The 27,880-nt window shown below is 47.5% G+C and overlaps 1 protein-coding gene across 1 annotated transcript in view; it reads right to left on the bottom strand.

The window, feature by feature from the left end:
- Positions 1-12,268: 12,268 nt before the first annotated feature.
- The window catches only part of FRMD4A (FERM domain containing 4A), a 316,648-nt gene continuing 301,036 nt past the window's right edge, over positions 12,269-27,880 (bottom strand). Inside the window, 2 exon segments of the mRNA XM_024738008.1 lie at positions 12,269-13,380; positions 25,994-26,090. Coding sequence (XP_024593776.1) covers positions 13,278-13,380; positions 25,994-26,090 — 200 coding nt within the window. The 3' untranslated portion in view covers positions 12,269-13,277.

Raw genomic sequence — 27,880 nt, 5'->3', positions numbered from 1 at the left:
AAATCTTATTTTTTTTTTTTTTTTTTTTTTTTTTTACAATTGTCTTTTTATATGAAAGAAAGTGTTTGGTAGCTTTGAACTTGGGGGATTCCTATCACTGGCTCCTTTGCAACCCTGCAATAACCCCCTTTAGTGCTTCTGGACCTAGAAGGGTAGTAGAGCTAAGTGGGGCAGATTCAGTGAAAGGGGAGCTCGGGTTGAGCTGCGGCCGTTTCCTTTATGCAGATATCTCAGCATAACTTGGTGGGTCATGCCTCCCTCCTCCCGCCCTTGTGCGTGGAGCCCCTGGAGCCCCTGGAAGAATGTCTGTCCCATAGAAATTCATGGTATGGAGTCACACTGGGAGGCTTGAACTGAAAGCACCTTCTCATGGCAGGTGTATGTAAGAGTTGCCAGCTGTCGAGAGTCAGGAGCCAGCTCCAGTCCCCGGAGGGTCGCTGTGGGAACTCCATCACGGCAACTGGTTTTCATCACACACTCTGCAGTTGGATTGGCTGAGTTTTAACTACGCAGTAGTCCTGGAATGGTTAACAGTAACCTTAAAATCTTCTGAAATTTAAAAATAAGTTCTGGTGGTGTGGACCAACTAGGGGAAATGCAGTGTGGGCGGCCGCAGCTGTGGTGTGAGCCGAGCCCATTCAAGCTTCTGGAACCACGCTCGTTTAGAAAAAACGTTTTTTACATTTACCAAAACAGTTTATTATGAAAGCATTGGTTATTTACTTATTTTTCCACAAACTCTTAGGCAGCTTGTCCAGACGAATCCTTGTGTTGATGGTAATGGTTACTCTGTTTAACTAGACCACTTCCTTTTGTTTAGTCTCTCCTCTCTGTCCTTAAGCACCAGCTTTGAAATAATTGTCAGCCTTCTCACAGCATTCAAGGTGAACACATTACTTTGACCACGGAGGGCAGCTGAGAAGGTTTGAGCTGCTTTCTGAGTGTCGTTGGCGATCACACATGCAGTCACCGAGCTTCCTGCCACCACAGTCCAGTCACTGGCGTACACGGCTCTCCTTGCCCTCTGCACGCCCAGATTTTACAACTTGCCGAAACCAAATTGCCTTTGCTCTCCAACTGCCCTTCCCCTGAGGCTTAGGAGACAACATAAACCATGAGTGTTGTCGTCGGAGCCTGGTTTCGAGATTCTGCCATCCTGTGAAGTGGGAGGATTAAAGTTGTAGCTTTGAAATGTTTTGACCACAACTCACGGACAACAATAACAAGTGTGTGGAGACCCAGTGTTCCTTGCGTATATGCATATGTAACAGAAGCACCGACCATACCATGTGCGGTACGTTCTTATGTTTTCTTTTCTGTTGTGTTTCTTATTTAAAAAAAAAAACATGCTGGTTGTGACCCTCTAAAGTGGCTCACAGCTCATTAATATGTTGTGACCAGCAGTTTGAAAACCACGGATTAAAAGGAGTTATCAGAGTTACGGAATGAAATGACCTGGTGGATAAATTCAGGGCAACAGGACTCTACTTCTTTTTTTTTGTTTTAATACCAAGAGAGAGAGAAGACTTAGCTCTCAAGGTTAATGTGAAATTCAGCAGATGATAAAACCTCGAGTACTTCAAATGTCACATACTTCTGAAGTAATAATTCTTAGGTTTCAAATGGGGAGACTTGTCCATAGAAGAAGCACCAGGACAAGCCTCATATAATCCTTGCAGTAAAGATAGGTACAACCTTGGGCTGGCTGTACATTGTGTACAGCAAGAATAAATAAGATATTGTAAAGTAAGTAAGAGGTTGTTTAAAAGCATGAGTTAAGATTGGGGCAGAGATAGCAGGAGACAGGTATTATTATTAATCAGTTACCCGTTGAGGGTTTGTTTAGCCCTTTGAAGATTATTTCCCAAGACTCAGGGCTAGATTACATTTCCTTTATTGTAATTTTTTTTATTGAAATGTAACATATACAGAAAAGTGCATAAAGCAGAAGAGTACCATATCATAACTTTTTTCAAAGTGAACATCTCCCAAAGTAACTAGCATCCAAGTCAGGAAAGATAATGTTATCAATGCCCCAGAAATCTCTTTGCACCTCATTCTAGTCAGAGCCATGGTCTTGATTTTCATCAGGACATTTTCATCACCCCAAAGAGTAACCTGGTACCCATTAGTAGTCATTCCCTGAATGAGTTAGTTGGCTTGTTCTGTTTTCTTTTTTTTTTATTTGCAGTACGCGGGCCTCTCACTGTGTGGCCTCTCCCGTTGCGGAGCACAGGCTCCGGACGCGCAGGCTCAGCGGCCATGGCTCACAGGCCCAGCCGCTCCGTGTCATGTGGGATCTTCCCGGACCGGGGCACGAACCCATGTCCCCTGCATCGGCAGGCGGACTCTCAACCACTGCGCCACCAGGTGAGCTCCTGTTTTCTTTTTGAATTTTATTTTATTTGTTTTTTATACAGCAGGTTCTTATTATCTATTTTATACATATTAGTGTATACATGTCAATCCCAATCTCCCAATTCATCCCACCGCCACCATCCCGGCCTGCCCTGCCACTTTCCCCCCTTGGTGTCCATACGTTTGTTCTCTACATCTGTGTCTCAGTTTCTGCCCTGCAAACCGGTTCATCTGTACCATTTTTCTAGGTTCCACATATATGCATTAATATATGATTTTTTTTTTTCTCTTTCTGACTTCACTCTGTATGACAGTCTCTAGGTCCATCCACGTCTCTACAAAGATCAATGGAACAGGGTAGAAAGCCCAGAGATAAACCCACGCACCTATGGTCAACGAATCTATGACAAAGGAGGCAAGAATATACAATGGAGAAAAGACAGTCTCTTCAGTAAGTGGTGTTGGGAAAACTGGACAGCTACATGTAAAAGAATGAAATTAGAACATTCCCTAACACCAGGCACAAAAATAAACTCAAAATGTATTAGACTGGACACTATAAAACTCCTAGAGGAAAACATAGGAAGAACACTCGTTGACATAAATCACAGCAAGATCTTTTTTGATCCACCTCCTAGAGTAATGGAAATAAAAACAAAAGTAAACAAATGGGGCCTAATGAAACTTAAAAGCTTTTGCACAGCAAAGGAAACCGTAAACAAGACGCAAAGACAACCCTCAGAGTGGGAGAAAGTATTTGCAAACGAAGCAACTGACAAAGGATTAATCTCCAAAATATATACAAGCAGCTCATGCAGCTCAATATCAAAAAAACAACCCAAGCAAAAAATGGGCAGAAGACCTAAATAGACATTTCTCCAAAGAAGATATACAGGTGGCCAACAAACACATGAAAGGATGCTCAACATCACTAATCATTATAGAAATGCAAATCAAAACCACAGTGAGATGTCACCTCACACCAGCTAGAATGGGAATCATCAGAAAATCTGCAAACAATGAATGCTGGAGAGGGTGTGGGGAAAAGGGAACCCTCTTGCACTGTTGGTAGGAGTGTAAATTGATACAGCCACAATGGAGAATAGTGTGGAGGTTCCTTAAGAAACTAAAAATAGAACTACCATATGACCCAGCAATCCCACTCCTGGGCATATACCCTGAGAAAACCATAATTCAAAAAGACACATGCGGGCTTCCCTGGTGGCGCAGTGGTTGAGAGTCCGCCTGCCGATGCAGGGGACACGGGTTCGTGCCCCGGTCCGGGAAGATCCCCCATGACACGGAGCGGCTGGGCCCATGAGCCATGGCCGCTGAGCCTGCGCGTCCGGAGCCTGTGCTCCGCAACGGGAGAGGCCACAACAGTGAGAGGCCCGCGTACTGCAAAAAAAAAAAAAGACACGTGCACCTCAGTGTTCCCTGTAGCACTATTTACAATAGCCAGGGCATGGAAGCAACCTAAATGCCCATCGACAGACAAATGGAAAAAGAGGATGTGGTACGTAGATACAATAGTTCTTTATATAGTCTGGCTATGAGTCCTATGTTAGATATATATATTACAAATACTCCCACCCTGTGGCTTGCCTTTATGCAGGGTTTTCTATGCATAGGGGAAATAATCTTGTAACTAGCTCAGGCATAACCTTTGTCAGCTATCTTTGCCAGATAGATTTTATAAAAAATCACGTGAATCTTAAATAACATAACCTTTTCATAGTGGCATGCCTGAGTGTGGGATTTGAGAGAAGAGGAAGTCGTGTGAGTTTTTGTACTTTTGTCAAACTGTATAGTTTTATTAGATTACTGTTTCATTAAGACTTGGTTTGTATTTTTCTTCTTTAGGTCTGCAAGTTTATGGGCCGTATACGTATGGTGTGGACACTGCCAGCTGCTTACCCCGTTTTCATTCTCCTCTCCTTTGCCAACAGAGCCCTACTTTGTGCAGAGCTGCAGTGAGCACAGTAAAAGCTACTTGCTGTCCTGGGACCCTTTAAAGTTAGAGTTGGTTTTGTGACAGGTTCTGCCAATAAATATGGATAGAAGTCTTTTGGGTGGGACTTCCAGGAAACCTGTTGCTTTTCTAAAAAAGAAAAAAAAAAAGTATAGACTTAGTTAACAAAAATGTTGCCCTTTCTCTCTTCTTTCCTAAAAAGTGGTCATGATGCTTCAGTGCTTTGCAGCCATCCTGCATTCTTGATGGTGGGAGACCCATGCTAAAGATGGTGGAGTCAGTTCTTTAATGGCATTGTGGGCATCACTGTTCAAACCTTGAACCACTGTATTAGGGTTCTCCAGAGAAACAGACCTACAAGGAAATTGTATATATGGAATTGATTCCTTTGATTACGGAGGCTGAGCAGTCCCATGATCTGCTGTCTGCAAACAGGAGAGCCAGTGGTGTAAATTCCAGTCTGAATCCAAAGGCTGGAGATCCAGGAGAGCCCATGGGAAGTCCCACTTTGAGGGAGGGAGAGGACCAGCGTTCCAGCTTCACGGTCAGGCAGAGAGAGCAGCTTCTCCCTTACCCCACCTCTTGTTCTGTTCAGGCCCTCGACAGATTGGATGAGGCCCATCCACACTGGAGAGCAATCTTTTACTTAGTCCACCGATTCAGATGTTCATCTCCTCCACAAACACCCTCACAGATACACCCAGAGTAACGTTTAACCAGACATCTGGGCACCCGGCTCGCAGTCAGGTTGACCCATAAAATTAACCGTCACAGCTGCCTTCCTCTGGGCCTCACGTTCTGTGAGGACAGTATTGGGTAAGCTCCTGCAGTTGTGTTTCCATATATTCTGCAGAATTCAGTTCCTAAGCGATATACACGTTACTCAGATGTGTCAGCTTTCAGAACCATTGAGGCGTGTAGCAAGTGTGTCCCGGTGCCCTGAGGTCCCGTCTGCCCCAACGGGAGCAAGACCTGACTCTGCCACGTCCACGTCCTACTACGTATGATACACGTAGATGTAACAGTGCTCACGGGGATGAGCTCTGGATATCGGCACCAGGTCATTTCAGCCGCGGAAAAGCCACGGACCAAACGGACGCTAAAGGCCGTTCAGAGACAGCCAGGCTTCAGAGCAGACAGAGGTCTGGCCTGTGGTGGACGTTCTTGTCACTCCGGTGGACAGAGGCATCTAGCTCTTGTTCTCTTGTGTTGCTGCCAAATCTCCATTAGCCTTAGAAATGACTTTGAGAGGAATACCTCTACGGATGTGAAAGGTGTTTGAGAAAATGCACGATTGTGCTTTCATTTGGGGGGAAAGTATCTTTTTTTAAAATTAATTAATTAATTTTTGGCTGCATTGGGTCTTCGTTGCTGCGCGCGGGCTTTCTCTAGTTGTGGCGAGCGGGGGCTACTCGTGGTGTGCGGGCTTCTCATTGTGGTGTCTTTTCGTTGCAGAGCACGGGTTCTAGGCACATGGGCTTCAGTAGTTGTGCACGTGGGCTCAGTAGTTGTGGCTCGTGGGCTCTAGAGCGCAGGCTCAGTAGTTGTGGCGCACGGGCTTAGTTGCTCCGCGGCATGTGGGATCTTCCCGGACCAGGGCTGGAACCCGTGTTCCCTGCATCGGCAGGTGGATTCTTAACCACTGCGCCACCAGGGAAGTCCCGGGGGAAAGTATCTTGATATGCTTCGACCTGTTATTACCATGGTCCCTTCTAGAACAGTAACACATTATGCTAATGTGGGCTGAAAGGGTACATGTGTTTTTTGCAAAATTATAAAAAATTGTGTTTGCCTCTCCCGTGGCACCTGCCGTACCCTGCTTTGGGATGAGACCCTGCAAACCACATTTCTCCTTTGCTGACTGGCTTTCTGTTGGGTTCTACCGATGGTGGGGCACATGGGAGATGGGAACCCCGAGGAGGGAAGAAGGGGCCTGTTCCTCGATTCTTGCTTCCTGTCCCTGACGGTGGTGGCCCAGCTGTGGGTCGCAGCCCAGCAGTGTCAGTTCATTCTTGGAGGAGTTGGTCCTGGCCTGCAGATTGCCACACTTTCATAGAACCAGCTTTGCCTCGAAAATTGCAGCGCCGTTAGCCTGGTGCCCCTTTCAGACATTTGTATTCCGGCTCCGTGAGGTCCTGCCAAGTCCCGAGGCACGGGTACCAGCTGCGCGGTGTCCATGCCTCAGAGGTTTGACTCCCAGCTCTGCGGGGTGCCTCCTTCAGCTTCTAGGTTTTCAAAGTCCCTTCTCTGTTCCCCATCCCTAAGGGTGCTGGCTGCTTCCCTTGGTTATCATCTCTGTCACCTCTTCAGTATCCTGTTAACAACCCTTGATATTCAACCCTTTCTGTTAAAATAACTGGCATGGTCTTGGCCTCCTGATGGAACAGGCAGCCGGATTTGCAGTTCCTGTGTGAGGGGGAATGAGGCCGGGTCCTCTCCCGGCACCCCCAGCTCAGATTGGCTTCCCACTGGCACGTGTGGCCTTTGCTCCTAGATCCTGGGATTCACCCCAAGCGTGGAGAACTAAGACGATGGAGAAACAGGTATCTCACCTCTTGTTCAGTCGTGCAGTCCTGTCCTCGTGCCCTCTCTCCTTCATTCCCACTCTGCTCTTCCTCAGTCTCTTCAAGACCTTCTGTCCACTCAGTCTTCTGCTCTCTGCTACTTCATCGTCACCTTCTTGGCTTTGCTTTGCTGTGTAGTCCATCTAGATCCCATTGTCACCACTTCACTTAATCACCAGGACCGTCTACTCTCCTGCCCTGTTGCCCTCCGGCCACACTGCACTACACAGCCTGGGCCTGGCACGTTCCATCTGTGCCCTCCCGCGCCCACTAGCAGGTGCCACTGGAGGGAGTTCACACGCCAAGCGTCGGGTGTCACCTGGGCCCCAAGTGATGCCTGGAGGGCGTTCTCCACCTCCTCTCCTCTCGGGGCTGTTCTGACCTGTGACTCTGCTCCAGCCCGACCCTGCCCTCCTTTCCTGTCTCACCTGGAGGATGGCCTCACCTGTCTTTTCTCACACCGGGTTGAGTATGGAGGCAAAGCTTCAGGTCTGTTTCCCACACTCACCACCTGTTCTTACCTTACTTGGAGGAGAAGGGGTTGCTCCTCCTGTCATGGGCTAGCTCTTCCGCTGACCGACCTTGCTTACCCAATACTGTCCTCATGACACATCTTCTAATGTGCCATGTAATTTGCTTTCATTTTCTCCCTCCTTCTACTCCCAGGAGAATATATATCTTCTAAGGGCAGGGATTTCACATGTGGTTGACCATGAGATGAGAAAGAAAGTCATCATGGTTGATTCCGAGGGTTTTGGCCTGAGCCCTGGAAGATTGGAGTTGCCTCTAACTCAGCTGAGGAAGGTCATTATGGAGCAGGTTTGGAGGGAACGTCAGAGATTCAGTCTGGATGTGTTAGCACATTAGACATCCATGTGGAGCTGTTGAGTGGGCTGGGGGATTGTACCAGTTTTAGAGCTGAGGTCAGGGTACAGGGAGAAACACAGGTGTCCTCAGCATAAGACACTTAAAACCATGGACAAGATGAGAGCTACGGGAAGTGACTGTGGATGGTCAAGAGGAGGCCTTGAACTGAGCCCTGGGGCACTCTGGCACCCAGACCTCGGGCAGATGAAGAAAACCCTCAAGGAGATTGGCGGGAGGAGCCCTGACTGATAAGGAGGAAAACCTGGAGGACACGCTGTCCTGGATTCCAGTGGCAAGCGTGTTTCCATGGAGGATGCGACAGGGACCAGCTGTGCCCGTTGCTACTGGTAAGTCACATAGCACGTGAACGGAGGATTAACCATCAGATGTGGCCTTGTGGGGAGGCATCCTTGACAAGAGTGGTTTTGGTAGAGTGGGAGGAATGGAAGCATGATTGGAGGGGGTTTGATAGAAAATGGATGAATGAGTGAAAAACAAAAGGAACCTACTCTTCTGTGGGGATAAAAATGTATGGACAGAAAAATGGGGTTTTCTGATTTAAAAAAAATCTCGGTGTAATTGCACACACACGGGCCCTATCGGCTAACCTGCTCACTGTTTATACTCCTGCATTGCAGCCCAGGTCCTTCAGCTGTTACCTGAACAGGTGCTGACTATGCTGGGGGTGTGATTTTGTGCAAGGCAGAGAGGTTATATCTCTGCACGTCCTTTCACCTTTTCTCTGCCATCTCTTTGACCAGGCAGCTTCTTGAATGAGAGATGAGTGAGAGATCCCATTTACACACTTGCTGACCGCTTATCCATGGGGCTCATTTTACTCTCTTCCTTCTATCTGTTTAATGCTGGTGACCTCATTTCCCCTTATGTCGTGGTCGTGTGCCTGTTTGTTTAGTCCACGAGAATGTAAGGTTTTGAGGACCTGGACCCATCACACAATATGGAGTGAATGACTGGCTTCAACAGTGGGCCCCTGCCTGCTTGCTAGCCCACATCAGGGGTTCTCTGATATTCCTCTTTTTAGAGAGAATTTCGTGTCTGAGCCTTTTTGAACTGGTATTCTGGGAGTAAGGAAGGAGAGGCCTGGCCATTTCTAGTGCTTTCTACGGCAATCGGGTATTTACTGTGTTCTCTGATAACCAAAATAATGATTGTTTGGAATTGCCTTGTTGACACAGTGTAAGGGGAGTGTGCGTGTGTGCGTGTGTGTGTGTGTGTGTGTGTGTGTGTATGGGTGGTGAAAGGTAGGAAGGAGTGGGAAAGAAACGGGAATGTCCCAGCGTCCTGTGGGCCAGCTGCTTTCACGTGATAGAGCTTAATAGGAGATAGATTTCTTTCCCGAGCGGCGACATATTTACATGGAAAAGGCTTAACAGAAGATCCTATTTGTTTGCAATCAGTGTTGATCACCTCGGTACAGAGGCCCTCGCTGTTTTGCCAAGGACAGGCTTAGGAAGTATAAGATGCTGTCCTGATGGGCCTGCTTCCAGATGTGCTTCAGGTTCTCAATGGCTTGTTTCCATTTTTGGCAGGGGTTAACCCACACCAGTGGCAGATGCTTCAGCAAGGCTTTCCATCCCGGGATGCTCTTGGCTGCCAGATTTCTAGTTTCATGCTAGTGAAGAGATGCAGTGTGGGTTAGGGGGCCAGGGATGTAGTTGCAGCAAAAGCTCCACTAAAGTAAGCCAGTCCCCGATTTGCCCATCAGTGTGGGCTTTTTGTACCTGCAGGCCCAGCGGGCTGTTGCTTTGGTGATAGGATTTAGAGGGTGGGTGATAGGATTTTGAGCTGTGGTAGTAAAGAGCAGTGGTAGTAAAGAGCCTGAGCTTCCTGCCTGTCTCCACAGTTGGCCCTTTTTGTCCTACACAGAACCAGGGACCACAGGGGACAGAGACTAAGGACAACGACCTCCAGAGCCCAGATGCCCTCGGTGTTTCTTCCACGTGGCACGGTTCTGGGGGAACAGTACCCAGCCTAGCACATACTGCACACAGGTAACTATTTGTCATGAGCAGTGATACAGATACTAAAATAGCATCCTAACAAGGGCTGACCTCTCATCTCAAATCCTTTTTGTAGTAGGAGAAATACGTAACTAAGAATATGTTATCTTTGTGTAATTAAAAAAGGAAACTAGAATAAGAGGGAATTAGCCTCTACTAAACAAACCAGGCTTGTCTACATCATGGAGTAAGCCACTGAGAATATCATCTATATAGACTGACTTTAAAAAGGGAGCCGGATGGGGCACAGGCAACTGAATGACAGATCCCTGGAGCATGCGTGTTTATCACTTAGAAACAAACAGAATGTCCAAGAGGCAACTGAGATCTTTTCATTTTGAAAATGCTTTAATAAGTGTTGACACACTGTTTTGCAAAATGTAAAGGTACTATACAAATTCTTAATACAAAAAGAATAAATTAAAAGCAGATTTCTTTTTAATTCTGCAACTTTGTCTACAACATACATCTTTGTCATTGATTACAGTTGAACAGAATCCAGTAAAGTCATTTTACATGCTCTACAAATCAGTTTCAGGAGCAACCTAATCCTTTCTTCCCCATTATTAAACTAGAGTCCATTTTACACGACTTGTAATAAACTATTGACATTAATGTATATGTAAAACTTTACACCTAGTTAATTAAGCAGTAACTGGTCATCTGATAGCACCTGGATGGGGTTTGCTATATGTAGAACTAAACTAATACCGAATGAAAACAACTTGGAATTTGAACGGTTTCAACACTCACCTGCATATGATCAAATTAAAAAAACCCACCTGTCTCACAACAAAGTCTGACGTAGGTGTTTTCACCAGCCTTCTGGCTAAACAGGCAGTTTGTTATACGTATCCAAAGACTCCAACAGGGGCTTTATATCAGACCAGGGGTTTCATATTTCATCTTAATTTGCTTTAAAGAAATAGGGGTATATAAAGAGCTTGCCAGTGCTTGTGTACAGTAACTATATCATTTCCCACCACACTGATCATTAACCACGTCAGTCTCAAAGGACCAGCACTTTTATGTACATCCTGTAGGAACTGAACGCAGCTCAACAGTAAAACCTGTTTTACTCAATCTCCGTCTTTACTACCAGACCATCACACTGTTTGCCGGAACTGTAATTCTGCCCCTCTATCTTGCCTCCTTTCCTTCCTGCCCCCCGAATCCCACACCCAAGTGTTTAGAAAGAATTTTCGTCTCTCAGTCTTTGTAACCCAACTGGGCTAAACATTTATCCGACTGACTTCCGACTTGATTTCAAGCCACTGTCCCTGTTGTGTCATCCGCGGTATGTAACCTTGTCACCTCATCCATTTCCCTTTCGACTTTTCCTCTGGGACAGGGTTCAGTTTGATTATTCACGCATCTTCCTTTGGGAGAAAGAATCTGGCCCAATACAGAACGTTCCCGAATGGGGAAAGAAAAACCTGCTGTCTGTAGCTCTGACCATCAAAATAAGAGCAACACCCCTCCCCGTGTCAATCCCCAGAATCGTTTAATATCATCATAACCAATTTTATTTACCCTGCAGGGTTTACCCCTAAAGCGATCTGTGACTATTAATCCCTTCCTCAAGCTGGTATCACCAACCCAGCTGTGCACAGAGCCCTGAACCGTCCAGCCTGGCCCCAGCCTGCTGTGAGCCCCCAGAGGAACCCCACAGTGCTCTTCAAGCTGCAGCAGGGGGAGCACCGTGGGTATTTACTGATATTTCATTTTAACCAATGGTAAGTGTCCGTTCTTACCCTCCGGGTCTGGTAGAGTCTATTGTCTATTCTTGGATTACATATACATAAAAAACAAAGCTTTTTCTTGTTACGCTAAAGCTAACTTCAACTCTGCTTGCCCACAAATCTACCCCACCCCAGCTCCTGTCTCTGGCTGTCCACTGCCTTTCCAGTAGGAAGTCATTACAAGTGAGAAAAGAAATTTCCCCCCGCCCCGCCACTTGCGCCAATAAGCACAGCATCCCACCTCTGTGGAGACCGTGTTTGTGCCATTTGAAATAACCCAACTACGAGTGTGCACTTGTTAGTATTATAAAAGTATTTTTGAGGCCTTTGAAGATTGATGGCTTTCCAGTTGTGTGTTAAGCATAGCTCAAAACACATGTAAACGTGCAGCTCCCACACACCTTTCTTCTCTCTTCCTTTTTTGGTACCTGCAGACCATCGGGACACATCGAGGTAGCCGATGATGTCGTAGGCATATGGGCCCTCTGGGAGCTGATACATTTTTTCTACTGCCAGCTAGTAGACATGTGAGTACAGTCTTCCTACCTAAGGGCATAGCTGGGTTCTTGCAAGAAGTGACACGTTGGTAACCGGGTGCCATCGGATCTGAACTCTTTGTCACACAAGTGCTAACAAACAGAAAATGGGCTACGACAGTTAAACGCTTGAATGGATCGCAATGTGCTTTTTCCCTTGGCTTCCCATAAAAAATCAAATGAAACACCTTGTGAGAAAAAAACAGGATACACTTTTACTGGTTGTTTTAATGAGAGAGAACCACTTTTGGCAACCATCACCTTACGTTTCCTACAAATCCCCAAAGGAAAGCAGCTTTGTGTCTTGGGCTGAACCCCCCATGCAGGCTGGGGCTAAGCGGACACTCCGCTACTCCCCGTGGGTCTGTTCTCCTGGGGGGCCAGACTCATGGAGATCCAAGTCAGCAATGCCAGCCAGGGGTCCCCCGATGTGACCATCACATTGGGTCAGTTTTCAGGCTCTCGATGGAGAGGGAGGTGGAATGTTAAGGGAGAGGGGTGAGGGGCACACGTTACAGATGGCTGACTTTCACGTGTGGAATGCGGTAGCAGTTGAGGATTTAAAAGAGATTTCATTGCAGAAAGAACGTCTTCCTCTTGGCCCCTCTTAATTTTTTGTGTGTTTTTAGTTTTTAATTTTTTAAAATCTTTGGCAGCATAACTGACTGTGATCCGTGGATGCATCTCTGACGTGTCCAGCTTCTGTTTCTGTTCTTCCTGCTCCCGCAACAGTCACTCCTCCCAGGAAGTACTTCAGCTGTCTGCTGAATATTCCCACGGGGCATCGTCTTCACCGAGTGCTTGGGGGGCCTCCAGGTGGGCCCCAGCTTTCACAGTCTTTCTGGATCACCCTGTACTTAAGTCCCCTTTCCTGGTTTCCACCAATGCCACTAGTCCACAGGAGTCCAGGCCAGCCAGCTTCCCTGATGGTTCCTGGCCAGGGGGCTGTCACGGCAGTGGGGAGCCACCAAGGTGCCATTGAGGATTGGTGCCTGGCTCTCTGGGCAAGGGAGCCAGGGGACACACAGTGGGACCGGAACCTTCCAGAATGTCTCCCCAGTCAGGTTTTTGGAGGGTGAGGGGGACGCGGAGACAGGAGAAGAAAAGTGCTGAGGGCCGAAGCTGGTGCAGGTGACACTGCGTCTGGGTAAGGCAAATGAGAGGCAGTGAGGTGATCTCAGAATGGCGTCGAGGCGGCCAGATTGAGGCCGGCTGGCTCACACGAGGGTCCCGGGCTTGGCTTTTTCTTGCCCGTACCACTGGACATCAGCTAGTTCTGGATAGAGGGAGGGATCCAGGAAACAGCTATCATTGTAGCTCCTGCAGGGAATCCAAGGGCGAGAGGAGACAGTTAGGGGGGAATGTCACTTGGCAGTCTGCGTTCAGAAGTACGTGTCCATAGGGGCCGTCTTCCCCGTTCATAAGGAACCAGGCCTGCGACAGTACTGAGCGCACAGCAGGCGCGCGCAGACTGCAGAACATTCACACCCAGGGGACCTGAGCCTTGCACGTGTGTGGAGGGAAACGGAGCTAACACTTAATGCAGTGGTCCTCAGGCTCGGCTGCATGTGGGACTCGCCCGGGAACCCCCAAAACACCCACCGTGGAGATGCAGGTTTAATTGGTCTGGGCTGTGCTTGAGTGGCCGGAGCTTTCGGATCCCCCCACGTGACTCTCCCATGCAGCCGAGGCCCAGAACCCCTCCGGCTGGAGTCCTCAGGATTCTTTTTTTTCTCAGAACACTTGCTTCCTTTGTCCTCCCTGAGATCCCAGGTGTAACTAGCGTCCACCAGATTTTTATTCTGTCCTGGAAGCACATGCGAAATGGCAGGTTTCCCTGTAGGGAAACTGAGGTGATATTTTGAATGGAGTCTTACTGCTGTTTATTTGAAATAACATGTATTGTTATGTGATTATCAAAAAACGTATTGAAAATATATAGAAAAGTGTATAGAAAAGACTTTGTAAAAAACAGACTTGTAGCTGTGCGTCACGACGCAGGTTGGGCACAGTCGTCCCTTGGTATCTGCAGGGAATTGGGTCCAAGAGCCCCCCCCTGGATACCAAAGTCCGAGGATGATCAAGTCCCTGATACAAACTGGTGCAGTACAGTTGGCCCTTCGTATCGGTGGGTTCCCATCGGTGGATCGGAGGGCCAGCCGACTGTATTTGTTGGGAAAAACCTGAGTATAAGTGGACCTGTGCAGCTCCAATCTGTGTTGTTCAAGGGTCAGCTGTGGTCTTTACATATCAAGAAGCAATCACGTGGATATGCTGATGCCCATGATCATTGCTAGGCATCATTATTAGGGAAAACGGCCCCTCCCCACTGATCCTAAACTAGCTCTTTCAGGGCTAAAGATCACACTTTATCTCACTGAATCTAGGAATTGGCTGGAGTTTGCCCAGGAGGTGCCCAGACGCTGGTTAATCAGCCATGCGGCCTGAGGAGATGGGGTCCTACCTTCCTCTCCCTGCCCTGCGGGCCGCACGCAGCCCCTGACGTGGGCACGGCTGACCTCTGGGCCCTGTGCAGGAACAGCTGCAGAGGGGCCTGGATTACCGCCTGTGCTCTTCCTTTGTTTTGAGCTTCTACTCCTAGTAACTTCTGAGTGTTCATTTGTGCTGATTCCTAAAGGGATGAAACCTATAGGCCTTCAACCACAGCCTTCAGTTTTTGGAATAGCATTCCTGTGAGGGACACGGGTCTGTGCCTCTAAGTTAGTAGGTGTGGGTTTGTTCAAGCTGGGTTTTCAAGTTTGACCTCCCCAGAGCACATGTCGTTTTGGGGGTAGAAATACCTATTTGGAAACAGCATCAGGACTTTCCATAAATGTCAAGATGATTTCCTCCCCTGCCGCTGATCTCCCCATGCCCTGCGCTACCGTTATGGCTGGGGACGGGTGGCAGGAAGAGACTCCAAGGAAAGCAGCTTTCAAGAGCATCTTTAGGACCACCTCGTGAACCAGTTTATGACCGAGAATAAGCCATCATCGCCGTTTTTCTGTTTGATTCGCTGATTTCTCTAGGAATAAGTGGATGAAGGCATTCTGGATTTCGTGAAGGTTTCTCATCTGGCTTTTAAAAAACCCATCAACGCTGGAAAACCCAAGGCCTCTGTGAGCATACTGTGGCCTTTAAAGAGAGTCCTGTGCCTGGAACCCCTGGAATATATACTGGGGTTAATACACTTCAAGGTGGCTTCAGAAGCAAAGTAACATCAAGGCCCTAATTCCGGAACTGGCCCTGCCCGTCTATCACTGCCCTCCGGTGGTAAGTAGCTGATTCCATCCTACCCACCCTGCAAACTCTCTCCACCCTGATAAAACCGACCTGTGCCATCGTGCCTGAGGGAGTGTGAGACTTTTCGTGGCAAAAGGTGGTTGGACCCCACGGTGGGCATACGCTGTTCATTGGGGGACAGTCCCTCCCTAACTCTGCGTCGTCCCGGTGGTGCCTTCCACCAGGGTGTCTGCCCTACCCTCACTGAGGGTGGCCAAGTGGCCCGGGGGGGGCCAGTGAGAGTCCTCTAACCCGTCGCTGGTCAGAGATGGGCAAATGCCCGAGCAGGGCCAAGCAGCTTTCACACTACAGGGCTGTCCACTTCCTCCCGAGGATGTGACCGCCAGGAACAGGAAGTAGAGGCAGAGATGGAGAGAGCACGCAAGCTCCGTGCTGCCCGCAGCCACGAGGCCGGTGCGACCATGCAGAACCCGCTAGTTTGTAAAAGAACAGTAGAATCCAAATCCTGTTTCTGGAAGCTGGACTCAATGAAGGTTACGTGCTCAGTGTGGAGAAGACACTTAAGGTTTTTCATTCCCCTAAGCTCCAAAGAGCCTTGCTTTTCTTTTTTTCTTCTGGTAAGAATTATCTCTCCGAAGTTTGCGTTTCTAAGAGCTGGCCTAGGTAAGAGTTCCTGGAGGAGACCAGGTGGAATATTCACAACTCAAAAGCACAGGAAAAGAATGGGAGTTCCTCCAAGAAGGACTTTACTTTCCTAAATCCAGTCTTTTACAATGTCTGCAAACCTTTTGAGGTGAAGAAGGGATGTTTGGGGATTGATTAAAAAAAAGGATAGGTAGGCTTTGAATTGCTTCTAGAGCTGCATTTCTGTTCTTGTAAGGACTAGGTTTGTAAGACAAGGATAGTTTCTAATTCCATAAGGAACTGGGTTGCAACTTGATGAATGAAGCCAACAGGATCTTTAAACTTGAACTTGTTCTTTGAACAGTGGTGGCAGCCATGGGATCCGAAGGAGACTTCTGACTTCAGGCTCCCTCCTTGTGGTTGGTCTGTCCGACTTGATTCAGGACTTAGGCAAGGACAGATTGTCCTTCTGGTGAGTACCCTTTTGGTTTCTGAATTAGAATGCACTTGGTTCACATCCAAACGTGTAGTTTTCCTGAGAGCAAAACTAAAACAAAAATTGGAGGGCATGGGTCAAACACCTAACGAGAGACAACTGTTTCCAAAGCACAAGGCTCCCGGGTAAGGATAGGGTGGTCACAGCCAAGCAAGGTTCACAATAGGTCACTGGCCACCTGCAGGAAAATTGCATGTAATGAGACCCCTGGTCATGGGCAAAGGCCGTCCACCAGGACAAAGAAGTATCCTGTGAAAGGTAAACTATCAGACAAAACCCAAGTCCCAGCCCTAAGCTCACGCCTTAGAGAATATTTTCTTCATTCTAGGAAAAAGTCTGCAAATGGGATCTCAGTCATCTAAATGCTTTAAGGGTGCCTCCCACCCTGGCCTTAGGAACCACCCACAGCAGTTTTGTGTTAAAAATTTTTTTGGTCTGTCTGCATGCACATGGACCAATCTTACTGAAGACAAACTAAAATGGCAATGGTCACCGTGAGGAATGTTCCAGTTAGCCAAGACTGTTCACTTCAGAAGTGCACCTGAAAGCAAGGGCTCCCAAATCAAACAAGTGGGATGGGATACCTATTTTAATTGGCGTGAGGAAGCCTCCAGAAGGCTTCAAACTTCCCCAATAGCTTCACTGAAAGATTCATTGCAAAACGATGATAAAACAAAGATACAAGAGATACCCAAAATAAAAGACTGTAAGACTGATGTTAACTCCTACTCTCCCCTCTCTCCACCTTGCCTCATACTCTCCTCCGTCTGCACTGTCTCCCCACTTTGAAGAGACTGCGTGACTAAACAAAAGCCCTCAAGTTGGTGGTCTTACGAACACTCCCATATCTACCCTCAAAGAAGGACCCCCATTTGGGCTCTCCCAGGGTTGATGGGACTCCATGGATTCTCCTGTAACTGCTACCAGTTATTCCCTTCAACAGCCAAGGGGAAACTAAAATTAATGGAAAACCTTGCCAAATTCTGGTAGATTAGTGGCTATACTCTCTAAACCCCAGTTGTTCCAGAGCCTGCAGATGGGATCCTGGTAAATCTGGCAGAAGCTGGAAGGGGTGAGAATTCTGACCAGAGTCAGCTCTCCTGAATCTCTGTTTGCAGTGCCCAGTTGAGAGAGAAAGGTAAAACGTTCATGTCCCTTCCTTTCCAAATCCAGACCCATTGGTTGATCTTTTCTCTCCCAGGGACAGCTGTTGCCTTCTTGTTTGTCTCGTTTTGTGTCCTGAGAACTTGGCTTGGCGACCGTCAGGTGGGGCAGATGTAACAGAAATGTAAGTTGCACCTTATATTGGTGGCTGAGGTCCTATCGCTGAGTGCCAGCCCTCAGGGGAACTAAGTCTTTCCTTCTTTTGGTTATCTTTGGGGGTGGCTCTGGAGCTTGGGAGAGTGGTGTCCTTTGCACCCTCATTGGGAATGCCTCTTGCATCCATGGGGTCTTTCAATATGGCCAGGAATATTTACTGTTTGTCCCCCTGACAAGATATTTAAAAGGATTGTTTAAGTAGCTCTATGGTCAGAAGTTGGCCAAACTGCTGGACGCTGATATACAGAGCCCGTTAGGAACTTTTTAAAGGCTTTGTCCCCTAAGTCAAAATGAAGCTATGTACCCAGAGGGAAAGAAAAACATTCCAAAGACAGAGCTCTAAATCTAGAGCGTAGGAATCTCTTGAATTCCATCTTAGTTGAAGATCTTCTCTCTGATCTAAAGAAGCAAATAGAAGATAATGTAGTTGGATGGGCTATGATGTCATTCACGTTGCAACCCAATTCCCCGACTGTCCTTGTCTTACAGACCTAGTCTTTACAAGCACAGAGATGCAGCTCTAGAGGCAGTTCAAAGCTCACCTGTCCTTTCTGTCAATCCCCAGACATCCCTTCTTCATCTCAACAGGCTTGCAGACATTGTAAAATACCTGGATTTAAGAAAGAAAAGTCCTTCCTGGACGAAGTTCCATTTTTTTCCCTGTGCCTTTGAGTTGTGTGTGTTCTACCTGGTCTCCGAGAATTCTTACCTAGGCCAGCTCTCAGAAACACAAACTTCAGGCAGGTAATTCTCACCAGAAGGAAAAAAAGGTGGGGAAGGCTATTTGGAGCTTAGGTGAATGAAAAACCTTAAGTGTCTTCTCCACAAATAGTAATGAAAAGCGTTAGCCATCTGAGCAGGTAACCCTGCCTTACTCCAACTTCCAGAAACAGGATTTGGATAAAAGTGTTCTTCTATAAACTAGTAAGTTTTGCATTATTGTACCTGTCTCATAGGTAAAATTTTAAAACAAAAGCTTTACGATCTCTGCATCTGTCTGTATGTTTATCTGTGTACATTGTATGTAATGTTTTTCTACCTGAGTGGTATTGCCAAAATTAATTTGCAAAAGAGCATATTGAATTGGCTTAAAGCAAAATAAGCGATTATCAAATTAAGTATTCTAAAACTCTGAAATACAGAAACTTAACCCAAATGTTTTTCAAGTTTGCATGATCTAGGAAAAATCTTTAGTAAACAAAAGCTAACTTAAGTTTGCTGGTTTAATTAAATTAAAGTAGGTATGTTAAATATAATGCATATGTACAACTTTTATTCTACCTGGGTTTATTAGTCAAATAAGTTCACGTTAATCTGTTACAAAATTTGTCACCAAGGAAGAGAACTTAAGATGTTGGCTAGCTGTTTAATGCCTCGAGAAATTTTCATGACTGACTAATCTAAACAGAATTGTTAAGAACACATGAACAAATTTCTCACTGGGTAGAAGCTTTTTCCTGTTGATAAGCAACTGCCTCTTTTGTAGCAAAGAAATTACTTCAAAACGTCATCCCTACGTGGGGCGCCCTCAAAACGTCATCCCTATATGGGGCGCCCCCGTCATTTCTGCACAGTGACTGAGGAACTCATTTTACTGGCCAGGTAATCCGAGAACCCTGGAGAGTCCTTCTTAGGACTCGGAGAAAAGACTAATGACATCATTAAAACCCAATTAGGAAAATTTCCTGAGACTTTGACCAAGGTGCTGTCACCGGTCCTTTTGCACCTAAGGTCCTTGCCTTTTGAAAAACCTAAGCTCACTCCCGAGGAAACAGTACCTGGCAGACCCATGCATCTGCTTCAGTCTCCATACTGTGACCCTCAAATTGCCCAACAGGACCTATTAAAAAAATGGCTAGTCATCTATTCTCTATTCCTCCTACAGGTTAAAAAGCTTATTACAGCCTGATACTGACACCCCTCATGACCTACTTCCTGGAGAATACGTCTGCTGGAAAAGACCCCAACTAAAGGATTCCTGCTTCCCTCCTCGGAAAGGATCTTTTCTGGTACTGCTCGCCAGTTCCTGCACAGCTAAATTCGAAGGCATCCGGCCTACCTGAAAGGAGTAACAGGACCAGAATGAACCAGCAAAGCCACCGGTGATCTCACACTTAAGATCTCCCGGCACCAGAAGCAGACGACCTCGGACATAGACAGACAGCTATCCCAAGACAACGGGCCAGGCCTGTGTAACTTAACTTGATTTCCGCCACTGTTCTCTTTACTGTGGAAATCATGATAGGGGAAGTTACCCAGACTCCTCCACTTATCTGTTTTCTCTCCGGGTTGCCCGTGTCTTCCAGACAATTGCCAAGGGAGGTAACCTTTCAGACTCTGTATTTGTCATTTAAAACTCCGATCTGTCTGGAAGGTTGGAGACTCCCTGGTCCTTCCTGTAACCTGATTTTTCTTCTATCAATCATCCTTGGTGCCACCTTAGGCAACAGCTGAAGTCCCTTCGATGTCAGCTACAGTGTTAAACTTTTGCAGCCCGGTCTCTCAGTGCCTTATTTTTACCTTTCTCCGATCATAACTCTCCTTGTCCAGTCTGACACAAATGCCTTGTAAACCGTGGTGCATTTGTGCCCCCACGTTCTAAATCAGATCTCAGAGGCTTTGTCGCTTACCTTCTGAGAGGTGTTATGCTGCCTAGGTTTATTGTTCAGTTACACGGAAAGCGTTGCCAACTAAGTGGTGATAAATCTTCTTGGGTTGTTAGTATTTTAATAATTATTAATATAATTAAGTGTTCTAGAAATTGTGTGAAATTCCTAGAGCTCTGATATGCCTTGGTATAATAGTATCAGTCATAATTCTGGTTATCTTAAAATATTGTCTGTCAATCACAGAAATAACCAAATTTCCTTGTCAATTCCATTATAATGAACTCTCATCAGATCTTTAGCACTGGGCATCTTTAAGTTCTTTTGTCATTTACAGACAGTTATTGTTTTACTCTGACGCTTTTGCAAAAGTGAGATTCACGGCAAGGAACCTACCAAGAACTCTTGACCACCACATGGCTGCCACATCACAAGGGGCCAAACCGTGGGTACGTGTTTCACAACTGACGAAGGCTCCACCTGCCTTCCGGTCCCGTGCAGAAAAGCTGGAGCTCTCAAATCAGTCAAACCAACGAGCAAGAGACGTAGCCACCATCGAGATAGACAGACTGACTGCTTCCTCCCGAGATGTCAGATCAACAGCGTGTCTGTCTGTCTTTCCATTCTTCCTTCCCTCTCTGACCATCCTCTTCCTAGTCTCACACTGTGAAGGTGTTTATGATTCTTGCTGTCCATCCTTTTTGCTTTGCTCTGGCTTGGAAAGGTAATGCCACTGTTCACATATCTATCTAAGGCCATTGCAAAGGGGGGTAAATCTAACCTCAAAGACTTTGAATTATCACGATGCCAGTGATTGCACTGTTCTGTCCATCACAGACTGCTCCCTGATTTCCAATGCCTCCGTTTCTCTGGACCAAACGGCCAGCCCACCTTTCTGTTGTGTCCCACTCCCTAACCCTGGGGATCTACTTCCTTGTCTCTGGTTAACACCCCGGGGAACCCTGCATCCAGGCTCTGTACAAAGAAAGGGACGCGAGGCAAGGGAAAGAGGATAAAACCACCTGTGCTGTCCACAGACCCTTTAGGTGTACAGGCCTCCACGGCTGTCACCTTTTGGGGCCCGAGCCACAGGTGGAAACAGGAATTACCGGGAAGCATTCAGTGGTTCAAAATCTGCTTCCTTTGGTGCAGCCCTGCTCCGCCGGCCAGGAGCTGATACAAATGAGGCCACGACCAGGAGTCTCTCCTTACCTCTTGAAGATTCCAGAATCTGCTGGTAAAGCAACAGCTGCCCAATGAAAATCCCTAGACTCTCTGGCCAGAGTTGTTCTTGAAAATGAGCGACGCCTCTGGTTGAGTATCCTTTAGCTGAACAAGGAGATGTCTGTGCTGTGACCCGCACCGCTTGCTGCGCCTGGGTCAACACTTCCGGGGAAGGTGAGACTCAGCCCCGGGAGACTACTGAACAAACCAGCCAACGGGACCTTTCTTTGGGGATTATTCTGCTTATAATACTACAGCAGTCACCGTACTGTGCTGTATTCCCGCAAAAGCTTTAAATGCAGCTTTGCAGCCACTAGCTACCAAGCAAATGATCTCCCTCAGAACAGAACAGCAGAAAAGGAACGAAGAGAATGACCAACTGAAAGACCATGAACCCAGTGCCGTGACCTGTGAAGACCACACAGAGATTCAGCAAAAAAACCCGGTAAGAGCTCCAAAGCCATAGCTGGGAGTAGCGCTAACGCCTTAAATTTTGATCACTTCTCTTAATTAGGTTCAGAGTCTGATGCAAGGGGCTGATTGTTAAAAACAAGACAGCAGACCCAAAATGAAGTCGCTTAGGCTAGGTTCCATATCACCAAACCGAGACTTCACTTTATAGTTTCAGCTCCTCCAGAAAGGAATCTTTAACCAGTCAAATCGGGACTCGCCGGATCAGCACGTCTGCCCGACGGACCCCTGCCGTCCCCTAACAGAGAGCGACTGGGCTACAACCAACCCGCTTTTTCACCTGGTGTAACTTCCTCGTTCCCGCTCCTTTCTGCCTGCATGTCTTTCGTTTTGTACAGCTCCTTTCTATCTGCCGGCCTGGATGCTGCCTGATTCATGAATCACTGAAATAAAGCCAGTAAGCTCTTTCAAATATACTCAGTTGAATTCTTTTAACACCATCTTCCTCTCAAAGGCTCAGCCCCTGGTTTCCGAATCCCCCATCTGCCAGCTCAGGGCACTTGCAGTAAAAATTGTTCCACGTCTCCCCACTTCGGGTCAGGATCTTGTCCTACCCTACTTTTCAGGCTGGAGTCTCGCTCTTTCTCTACAGCAAAATGACACTCTGCTGTTCCCCAGACACCCCTGCTTGTTTCTGCATCTGTGCTGCTTTCGCCCTTGAACTGGCCTCCACCCTTCGAGACCCCTCCTCGCACCCCGGGCCTTGGAAGGGATCCCTCTCCCCTTGGAAACCTTTTAGCATTCTGTTTAAAGTCTCAGGGTATTTAATACGTAAGTGCTGCAAGAATCATTTTTTGATGGAATAAACTTACCACTTTTTTTTTTAGCCACTTCTGAATGGTATCCTTTTCAGTTAACCCTTGAAATGCTCTTAATTTCGATACCTTGTCTCCCCCCGAGGACAGGAACCAGACCAGGTGTTCGTGTTTTTATGCCCGCCGTAGCAGGGCTTTGCAAATTCCAGCGTGCATTTGATTTACCCAGGGATCCTGTCAGAATGCAGATTGGAATTCAGTGCGGCCAGGAGTCTACCTCCTAACAAGCTCCTGGGTGATGAGGGGGTGCCGCTCGTCGGTGGGTCACAGTTTGGAAAGCAGGCCCTATGGCACTTGGTAGAGTGCCCAGCCGTCACTCAAGAACACTGGGATGAGATCGTGGGTGACCAGGTGGTTCTGGATGAGCTCAGTCTGCCCTTGGCGCCTTGAGATATAAACTGCATGACGCTGTGCTTTTCAACCGACGTCGAGCACTCAAAGTACCCGTAAAAGCGTCTACAAGTGTCTGCGTGTACAGAGAGCCTGGGGCAAGTCTCAAACATACTTTGTGGTCTTTTCTGGGAAGCAGCAGTGGGGATGTCTAACACACACACACCTGATGTAAAACCATACACATAAACATCGACTTCCACATGTATCTAGAAATAAGACATGAAAATAACGGCTTCCACACCACTCGGATGTTTCCTTCTGGAAATGATGATACATACGGCCAGAGGCAACACAGATGCAGCACATCTGAGATCACAGACTCATGAACAGTGAAGGGGGAAGGCTGTAAGAACGAAACATGCCCTTACGATACCTCTATTCATCAGTACTTTGGTGAGTTGGAGACTCAGACCCATCCGTGATGGGCGAGTTTTCTGTCGCTTCTCTGAACAAAGGAAAGCAGAAGGAAGAGAAGAGAGGTCAGGTTAAAGAGAGGAGCTGACACAGACACAATGAGTAGCTTATTAATGCACTGGAAAGCCCAGCTGACTAGGCACCCAGACGCTAGTGACACATAACACAGGCCGTGCGCAGCTTTCAGCCCCCTCGCGGGCGGCACAGACCTCTTTAGTTTTGTTAGGAAGGCAGCCAGGCTTTGGCACTTTTGACCCATTTCTTATTATCACATCACAGAGAACAGGTATTGTTCGTTAATGATAATTCAACTCAATCTGATAAAAGAGTTTACGAACCAGAATTCCTTTTTGTTTCAAATTGGTCTCGAATCCTCACTAGCTGTGTGTGATCAAACATGGGCATGTTCCCAGATCCACTCCAGGGGAAAGGCAGGTGAGGGGTGCTCATAAGTTCCAAAGCCTGCTGTCCGTCAAGTAACAGTCATGTATTTAGATCAGGTGAGACTGGGTGTGATCCAGAAAATTTGGAGGAGCCAGAAAGACAGCCTGAAATCTGAAGGTCCTTATCCGGGGTGACATGGGTTAGCCAGTGGAGGTACCATAGACACAGAAGACCTGTCATTCTTTTTATGAATCTATCTTCTTGAAACTCTGGGGCCCTAAGCCCTGCAGCAGCTGCCTGACCACACGAGCTAGAGCTGGGGTGTGGATGGTACGTAAGGTAGTGTTAGAAGAGTGTGTAATAAGGACAGGGGTAGCTGCTGCCCAACAGACCAGGCAGTGGGAGTGGACACAGAACACTGGCAGTTGGGACCGCAGGGTCTGTTAATTCAAGAGAGTAAGGGGCAGTGTGCGGTGGGTCGGTGATGGATCGTCAAACCTAAGTGCATCAGAATCCCCTGGAGGGCTTGCTAACACACAGACCGCCGGGCGCCACCCCGAGTTTCTGATTCAGTGGGTCACGGATGGGCCCGACAAGTGCATTTCTAACAGGACCCCAGGTGATGCTTATGCTGCTGGTCTGGGGTACCACATCTTTAAGAACCACTGGCTTGGTGGAAAAAGACGAGGCTTCGGTGTGGGCCCACAGAGTGCAGGGCTGAAATTCCAGCACCATCCAGCTGTGCGACATCGGGAAGACACTGATTTTCTCTGAGCCTCATCTATAAAACTAAAAAAATCTGGGCACTTCCCTTGCAGGATTGCAGTGAGGATTATATGAGCTCAGATATGTTAGCAGACGCTTCCAGCCTTTGAGTACACAGCAATCACTCAATAAATGCGAGCTCCCCCTCTGTCAAATACTAAGGCTGAATGAAAGCCTGGTTTAAAATCGCTAGAGATAAGTGCAGCAACAAAACGTGTCTGCCAAGAACAGAGCCTGAAAGGAGGAGCCAGTTCGGGTCCTGTAGTTTCCCTCTGGTGTAACTCACAGCTGTCAGATTTTCCCAGACATCCCCACGGATGCCCCAGCAAACGAGAAGCTGAATAAAGCTGGATAAAGGGACCTCTTATTCCTTTAGCCAATGGATAATGATAGGATGGAGCATCCACTTAGAGTCCACGTCTTAGGAGCAACGGAAGACGCAGGGATGGTGAGGGGAGCAGGAGGCAGGTCGCGTGTATCTGCCGGACTCTTCTGTACATGAAAACATCCTAAGTGTCCATGAGGTTTACTGTGCTACGTGGTGTTCTCTGCCTACATTTAAAGCTGAAAAAGGAGCCGAGTTTTGGTTTCATCATTTACTGTGGGCCACCTCTTCAGGGTCTCAAGGTACCGGATGGTTCTGAACAAGGGCTTGGCCGGGACTGAGACAGAATCTGAGCCTTCTGCTTTTTTTTCCTTAAGAAGCATCCTGACACCAAGATAGTGGATACACTGCCAAGCATGCAAAGCAGCAGGCTGGGTGGGGCTCAGGCCGGGGGTGGGTGTGGGTGGGTTCCTGAATTCCTCCTTGGCTGGCCTGGGGTGATCGCAACCGAAGTCCAGTGCTATCTGGAATTCTGGCCAAAGAAGCACACGGGGCTCCCTCCACATTTTCAGGACCATCACCAACTTTGAAGGAGAGCAGAGAGAATTCACTCAAATAAAGGGACGGCGCCGGAAAGGAGGGGGTGGAAGGTAACAGCAGTTCCTGGGGCTTCTCCGGAGAGGAAGAAGTTCCCAGCGCTGTACATCGTTCCCGGTTTCCCAGTACCTCACTCTCCTGCCGATGAACCCTCTGTCACTAGGATCTTATACCTGCTATGCTCTAACTGACGAAGAACGCGGAGGATCACTGCTAACCAGGAAGGGAGGGTCGGAGGTCTGAAGGGGGAACTCACCCGGTCTGCCAGGTTAGGATGTGGTGAGGGCTGCCGGGGGGCGTCGCTCCAACTTCACTGGACGGCGTTGAGCTTCTCTGGCTTTGAGGTAAGGCAGCTGCGTGTAGGTGGCGCAGAAGAGACACAGGTCAGACACGGGGCAGTGAAGGAGCTTCTTTCCAGAGATGCTGCCTGTGGCCCCGTGGCAGGGTCCCGTGGGAAAACGTCCACCCCTCTCCTCTCCCCACGTTTGGCCAATGACGTTTTCTCCCCCCAGCCGTGCAGCTCCACTCTGAGTCAAGCTCGCTTGGGGTCTTAGGTCCCCGCTTTGCCACTGGGAAGCGGCCGCAGGGATGGCGACAGTCCCCACCATCCTCGGAGGGGGGCCTGGGCTGGCCTAGTGCAGGCAGGGAGGACCTGTTTCTCTGCACAGGGCGTTTCCAGATACGGCCCCAATGTTAAAACTGTTCTTTATTACGAACAGAACCTCCAGAAACGTTCTCTGAGCTTGTGATCTCTGCCGTTTTAGGCTTAGAATTTACCATGTCAGGACCCTTCAAATGGGGCAGGGCTTTTCAAAGCTCATCCAAACCTGACTACGTGGAGCTTACTGACGTGGGCAGGAGTTTTTTAGTTGGGAAAACTCAGTAGGAAGTAAATCCTACTTAAATGCATCCCTCTGCTTCCTTAGGAATGCAATCTTTTTCATTAGGAGGCTTAGTCTAAAATACGTTCCAAAAGATTTACCGAATCTCTTAAGGTAAAGCAGATCTACTAGACAAGTGCTACAGTTTCAACAGAACATAAATACTCCTGACCTGTCCAGCCTCAGCTTCTCCTGACAGGGTTACAGGGGACCATGGTCTTTATATTCATAATATATTGAATATATAATTCATAATGAATATATTCATTCATTATTCTCAAAATTCTCCTAGGAAGTTGATGGCATAATTCACTGGGCTGATTTTACAGATGACAGAGGAAGCTGGAGAAGGTTCTCGGACCTTGAAGTCCACGGTTCTCTCACACTTGCGGGAACCATATTTATTCCTGTCTCTGCAACTTGTCATTTGGCAATGACATAATAAATGAGTCACTGGGAATCTGGGGAGAGGACGCAGAAGCCCTGTGAGCTGGCACACCCGGGCAGCCGGCCGGTCTTTTCGCCCTGTTTTCCCCAGGCCCCAAGAATCTCCTTCAGTCCCCCAAAGAGGAATCTGCCCCCCCCCCCCATTTTCTGTCTATAAGATCACTCTCCCTTCCCTGGATTTCTGCCCGCCCTTAACCTTCTTTCCAGTCACAAGTCAAATCCTGACTTGGACTTCCTTCCATTTGCTGCTCTCATTTTATCCTGATACTTTAAAAATCATTTTTCATTATGTCTCGCAATCCTCTCCCACTTACTTTCCTACAGTCAGTGTGATGCAGTCTCTTTTTAATTGGCTTTTATCAGGCGATTCACGATCGGGCAGCATCCCATCTACCAACTAGACAGGCGCTCCGATCAAGTCTCTCATCACCGCACAATCTCCCCTCTTTGTGGGTGCTAAGATATATAAATGAGTTAGCGTCTGCTGGAGCTGAAAACCCCGCAGGGACGTGGAGACTGCTGGACACTTTTTTCTATCATCGTTATTCTTTCTTGGAGACGGAGTGGGAAGGGGATTAACTTAAGGGAGAGAACGGTTTCTTCCATTTTTCACCTGATTCGGTACTGCTCGACGCCCTGAGTACAAGGATATGCGGTAACCCTTCCTCTGATGATGAAAACTTTAAGATGTAACAACGGGGCATCAGAAGCACTTTACAAACATTACTTTGGTCAGAACATAACATCAGTGCAACGAGATCTCGAGGAGCAGTCTCGAGTTTTCCAGGAAGTCACCAGGGGAAGTCACAGGCAGA

This window comes from Neophocaena asiaeorientalis, unplaced genomic scaffold (genome assembly GCF_003031525.2).
Source record: "Neophocaena asiaeorientalis asiaeorientalis breed wild unplaced genomic scaffold, Neophocaena_asiaeorientalis_V1.1 scaffold889, whole genome shotgun sequence".
Taxonomy (NCBI): domain Eukaryota; kingdom Metazoa; phylum Chordata; class Mammalia; order Artiodactyla; family Phocoenidae; genus Neophocaena; species Neophocaena asiaeorientalis.
This window is presented reverse-complemented; position numbering and strand designations above follow the sequence as displayed.